We start from the raw sequence: 5,762 nt of genomic DNA, 5'->3' as shown, positions 1-5,762 counted from the left end.
CGGAGATTCACACGGATGGTCCCTGGAATGGTAGGTCTAACATATGAGGAACGATTGAGGATCCTGGGATTGTATTCATTGGAGTTTAGAAGATTAAGGGGAGATCTAATAGAAGCTTACAAGATAATACATGGCTTGGAGAGGGTGGACGCTAGGAAATTGTTTCCATTAGGCGAGGAGACTAGGACCCGTGGACACAGCCTTAGAATTAGAGGGGGTAAATTCAGAACAGAAATGCGGAGACATTTCTTCAGCCAGAGAGTGGTGGGCTGTGGAATTCATTGCCACAGAGTGCAGTGGAGGCTGGGACGCTAAATGTCTTCAAGGCAGAAATTGATAAATTCTTGATGTCACAAGGAATTAACGGCTACGGGGAGAATGCGGTTAAGTGGAATTGAAATGCCAATCAGCCATGATTGAATGGCGGAGAGGACTCGATGGGCCAAATGACCTTACTTCCGCTCCTATGTCTTATGGTCTTATGGTCTTAAGATAGAGGTGCCCCCTTGCCAACTTTTTAACCTTAAATGAAAATATCTCCCTCTTCAACCAGACCACCATTGTGGAGGGGAAAGTGCTTCCCAGGCGACCTGAGGGGTGCATGAAGCCAAGCAGATAGAAGGACCTTAAAATCTGCTTGGAACACTGGGCACTCTGGTATGTGATGAAACCAAAAACCTGATTTTTAAGTCCCTCAAAATTTATTCACTCATCAAAATTAAAATTAGGTCCTTGTTTTGCTAATATTCTGCCAGTGTAAAAAAGGTCTAAATTCTGGTAAGATTGACACTGAGACCTTCTTTATATTAGATGCTTGTATTTTACATCCGCTTGAACACTGAGGCCTGCCAAATGTGGATATGGGTGAGTAGCCATGGAGGATGTAATGGCAAAGGATGGTGGATTATGTTTTGTCATCAAGTTGGCACAGGGTCCATAAGGAGCTGTGTGAATTAGTTGGCAGAAATGACATGAGGGGTTAGTGGGTTTGATGGAGGGGCATGAGTTGGCATTAAGATTATGAGAAGCTATTGGTGGTTGCTCGGGGGCATAAACCGGTGTGTGCTAAGATGGATAAAGTATAGATAATGATTGGGGGTGAGGATATTTGAGGGGTGATAGCCTGATTATCAAAACAACTTTGATAACCATGGTAAGCCTTTTAACCAGCCTGCTTCAGTGTCTAGTGGCTCCTTGGCTCCCTCCATTCTGTATCTGACTATCCCACACGTGCTCCTGGGCCGAAAATCATGTCTTCCAGAGCACTCTTTCTTGAGATGAGATATTTCCCAACTTGAACTCCCTACCTTGATGGTGAAGTCAGACCTATGTATTTCTGGGAGAATCTGGGCTGTCCTTAGATTTTTGATCATTACCCTCTTAAAAGTGTGAATGGAGAGTTAGTTTAAGGTCTGTTGAAGACCAGAATCAGTTAGGACCAATGTAATTAACCCTGGAAGAGCTTAATGACCATTTTTTAAAAGACAAGTGCTTTGCTCAGGATATGACAAAGTCTTTTCTTAATCCAGAAGGATATTAGAACCTCATGTTGGTGAGAGCATGTGAGCTGTTCAAGCTTACAACAGTATGTCAGGATAAGCAACCACCTTTATTATACTGACCCGTTTGTTCATTCAGGAGAAAGTGAGGACTGCAGATGCTGGAGATCAGAGCTGAAAAATGTGTTGCTGGAAAAGCGCAGCAGGTCAGGCAGCATTTTATTCGCCTACTTCATTGTAGGAGGACTTAAATGTCCAAGGATGTGCAGACTAGGTGGATTAGCCAAGGGAAATGCAGGATTACAGGGATAAGGTGGGTATAGGTGGATCACTGATCAGAGGGATTCAATGGGCTAAATGGCTTAAGAAAAAAAAAATCATTAAATAGCACTATCATGGGAGAGTGGGATTCAAGAATTTCATTATGCAAGAATGCTCCTGCTGATAGTTAAGACAATAAACCTTATAAAATTCTAACAAAACAGGATAAACAGAGGAAGGATATTCCCAGTGACTGGGAAGTCCAGTATCAGGGGTCACAGTTTAAGGATACCAGGTGGACTGTTTAAGTCTGAGGTAAGGAGAAATTTCTTCGCCCAGAGAGGTGAATCTGTGCAATTCTTTGCCATTGAAAGCTATTGAGGTCAAAACGTTGAATATTTTCAAGAAGGTGATAGCTATAGCTTTTAGGCCCAGAGGGATGGAAAGAAAATGTGAACAGGGTACGGACTTGAATCATTAGCCATGATCATATTCAATGGCAGATCAGGTTCAAAGGGCTGAATGATCTACTACTGTTCCTGTTTTCTATGTATTTACAGGGTAGTATGACTGACTGGAACAAGAGGCAGAATATTATGAAAATAATTAATATTATACACTACCCTCCCCCCGACTCCTGACCCCCATTGCCCCAGGCAGAAAATAAGCAGCCAGTTGACCAGCCTGGAACAACCAACCACCGCCAAGCCTGCCAGATCTGCATGAGGCAAAGCAAGCTCCAAGTGGGTTTTCTGCCCTCATTGGCAGGTGGTCTGCAACATTCGTAGAAGTGCCAGAACTCCATAGTGGGCACATTGCAGCCAAGTCACACAGAATCTTCACTCCATGTCAGCCCAGGGACTTTGGAATGAGGTCCTTTTGTTAACTCTGGGAGGTATATGAGGCTTTGGGTTTTAAAGACTGTGACGGTAGAAGGGAAGGGGAGCTGTGCTGTCTTCTCAAATAGTGGCTCCAATGGACAAAGAGCACTCTGCAATGATAGCACGCCCTTCTTTCCTGCCATTAAAGACATTTTAACAAAACAACTGAGAACCTCACTCCACTCCTGCCTGCCTGCCTATGCCAAGCATATCTTAGCAAGGGCGATATAATATTGGAGTTAATTAAGTATTTAATAAGCTCAATCGACCCTTCATTATATATTTACAGACTAGGGATGGGCTGCTGATTTTTTACTAAGGGGGTGAGCTCAGTTATGTATGGGAAGCTGGTGAACCAGGCACCCTCCCTTTATTACATGGCTTCCTGCTCAAAACACACAACAAATTCAAACAATTGAAAAATTTTGGTGGAAGATTTAAAGAAAAAGCTTTGCTGAAATCAAGAATCAGTTTTAAATGGATTATAAAACCACAGCATGTTTACTGTGTAGAAGGTGGCCATTTAGCCCATGTCTGAACCGACTTTCTAAAAGAGAATCTTACTTTGTGCCATATCCCCTCTACCCCTTGCAACTCTGTGCATTTTGTAATTGTATTATTCCATTTTTAGTGATCTATTTGAACCTCTCTTCACCACTTTCAGCAGAATATTCCAGACCTTAACTCATGAAAATATTTTTTTATATCTCTTTTGCTTTTTTAAATTAGTTTTAATTAAATCTGTGCCCTCACGTTCTGGATTCTTTCACAAATGGGAACAGTCCAATCCAAATCCATCATGGTTTTGAATAACAATACCAAATCATTTTTGGCTTTCTTTTCTTTATGAAGGACTGTCATAACTTCTCTAATCTATCTTTTACTCAAGTTCTTCATTGCTGGAACTATTCTTGTGAATCTTCTCTTCACTCCCTCTGCTGTCATCACAGTCTTCCCAGAACTGGATCCAATTATCTAGCTGAGGCAAAATTAGTGACTATTAAAGGTTCAACATGAGCTCCTTGCTTTGGGTCACGATGTGCTCTTATTATTCATTCATGGAGTGTGAGCATCTCTGACAGGGCCAGCATTTATTGCCTATCTCTAATTGCCTTTGTGAAGGTGGTGAGCTGACTCCTTGAACTACTCCATGTACTGTAGGTAGACCCCCAATGCTTTCAGTGAGCAGTTTTTGGGACTTTGACCCAGTGACACTGAAGGAATTTATTTCCAAGTTTAGAGGGTATGTGGCTTCGAGGAGTGGTGTTTCCATATATCTGCTGCACTTGTTCTTCTAGATGACCATAGGACCACAAAAATATTAACATGATGTAGCTGTTCAGCCCCTTGGGTCTGCTCCAACCTTCAATAGGATTGAGTTAGGACTGTCTTTTATAGAGAAACGAAGATTGAAACAATAGCTGATCTGACATTCCTCACATTCACTTTTCTGCCTTTTCCATATAACCCTTGATCCCCCTACTGATCACGGTCATGGGTTTGAAAGATGCTGTCTTGGATCTTTTCTGACTGACTGTACTGCATCTTGTAGATGATACAAACTGCTACCCCGATGCATTAGTGGTAGAAAAAATGTATCTTTGTGGATGTGGTGCAAATCAAGTGGGCTGCTTTGTTTCTTGATAGTGTCAACCTTCTTGGGTGTTGTTGGAGCTGCACCCATCCAGGAAAGTGGGGAATATTCCATCACATTCCTGACTTGTGTCTTGTAGATGGTGGACAGACTGTGGAGTCAGCAGGTGAAATTTTTAAAGACTCCAGTTATTATTCCCTAGGATACTATATGCATTATTAACTACACTCTCAACTTGTTCTGCCACCTTCAATAACGTATGAGTACCAGATCTCTCTACTCCTATACCTCTTTAGCATTGTCTGTCAATGTTCCTCCTAACAAATAAATCACTTCACATTTCCCCGCATTGAACTTGTCTCCCACTTGTCTCTCCATTCACTAACTTGTTTGTTCAGTACTGTTCTCCTAACAGTTCACAATGCTTCAACATTTTGTATTATCTACAAACTTTGAAATTGGATCCTGATCAAGAAGGACTAAGTCATTGATATAAATCCAGAAAACCGAGGGTTTTAAAACTAAGTCTTGGGGTTTCCACTACAAACCTTTCTTCAGGCTGAAGCGTGTCCATTCACCAATATTCTTTGTTTCCTATTTTTCAGCCAATTCCATATCCATGTTTCTCTTGCAACACGTAATCATAGAATCCCTACCGTGGAAACAGGCCCTTCGGACCAACAAGTCCACATTAACCGTGGGCGGCACGGTGGCACAGTGGTTAGCACTGTTGCCTCACAGCGCCAGAGACCCGGGTTCAATTCCCGCCTCAGGCGACTGACTGTGTGGAGTTTGCACGTTCTCCCCGTGTCTGCGTGGGTTTCCTCCAGGTGCTCCGGTTTCCTCCCACAGTCCAAAGATGTGCAGGTCAGGTGAATTGGCCATGCTAAATTGCCCATAGTGTTAGGTAAGGGGTAAATATAGGGGTATGGGTGGGTTGCGCTTCGGCGGGTCGGTGTGGACTTGTTGAGCCGAAGGGCCTGTTTCCACATTGTAATGTAATCTAATCTAACCCTCTGAAGAATATCCCATGCAAATCCATTTCCCTATCTTATTACTCCACATTTATCCCTAACTAACACATCCCTAAACACTATGGGCAATTTTGCACGGCCAATTCACCTAACCTGTACATCTTTGGACTGTGGGAAGAAATCCACGCATGTATGAGGAGAATGTGCAAAATCCACACAGAGAGTCACCTGAGGCCCAGATTCTTGGTGCTGTGAGGCAGCAATGCCAACCACTGAGCCACCATGCTGCCCTGGAGTGTTAAGGATCCTGGAGACGACTGTATGCCTGGAATGGAGACAGCCTGATTTTTACACATTTGATATAAAAATACAGAAAAGCACACAGGTTCCATCACAAGACCGAAAAGCCTCCTACTTGATTTTCATTGAATACTTTGGACAGGTGGTTTAATAGATTGAACATGAAAGGCCCCAATCTGCACAACCTTATTATTTAATATTTGAAAAAGACTTTTGCCAGAAAACATGGAGTTGACTTTATTTTTCCCTCAGA

At 42.6% G+C, this 5,762-nt stretch overlaps 1 protein-coding gene across 1 annotated transcript in view; it reads left to right on the top strand.

Moving 5' to 3' along the window:
• The window catches only part of LOC122539873 (venom phosphodiesterase 1-like), a 112,077-nt gene that overhangs the window by 32,673 nt on the left and 73,642 nt on the right, over positions 1-5,762 (top strand). The window contains exon 7 of the mRNA XM_043675009.1: positions 4,194-4,264. Within this exon, the coding sequence (XP_043530944.1) occupies positions 4,194-4,264 (71 nt within the window). The remainder of the gene's footprint in view (positions 1-4,193; positions 4,265-5,762) is intronic.

The sequence above is a fragment of the Chiloscyllium plagiosum genome, chromosome 3 (genome assembly GCF_004010195.1).
Source record: "Chiloscyllium plagiosum isolate BGI_BamShark_2017 chromosome 3, ASM401019v2, whole genome shotgun sequence".
Taxonomy (NCBI): Eukaryota; Metazoa; Chordata; class Chondrichthyes; order Orectolobiformes; family Hemiscylliidae; genus Chiloscyllium; species Chiloscyllium plagiosum.
Note: the sequence above shows the minus strand (reverse complement) of the source record. Positions and strands in the feature narration are given on the sequence as shown.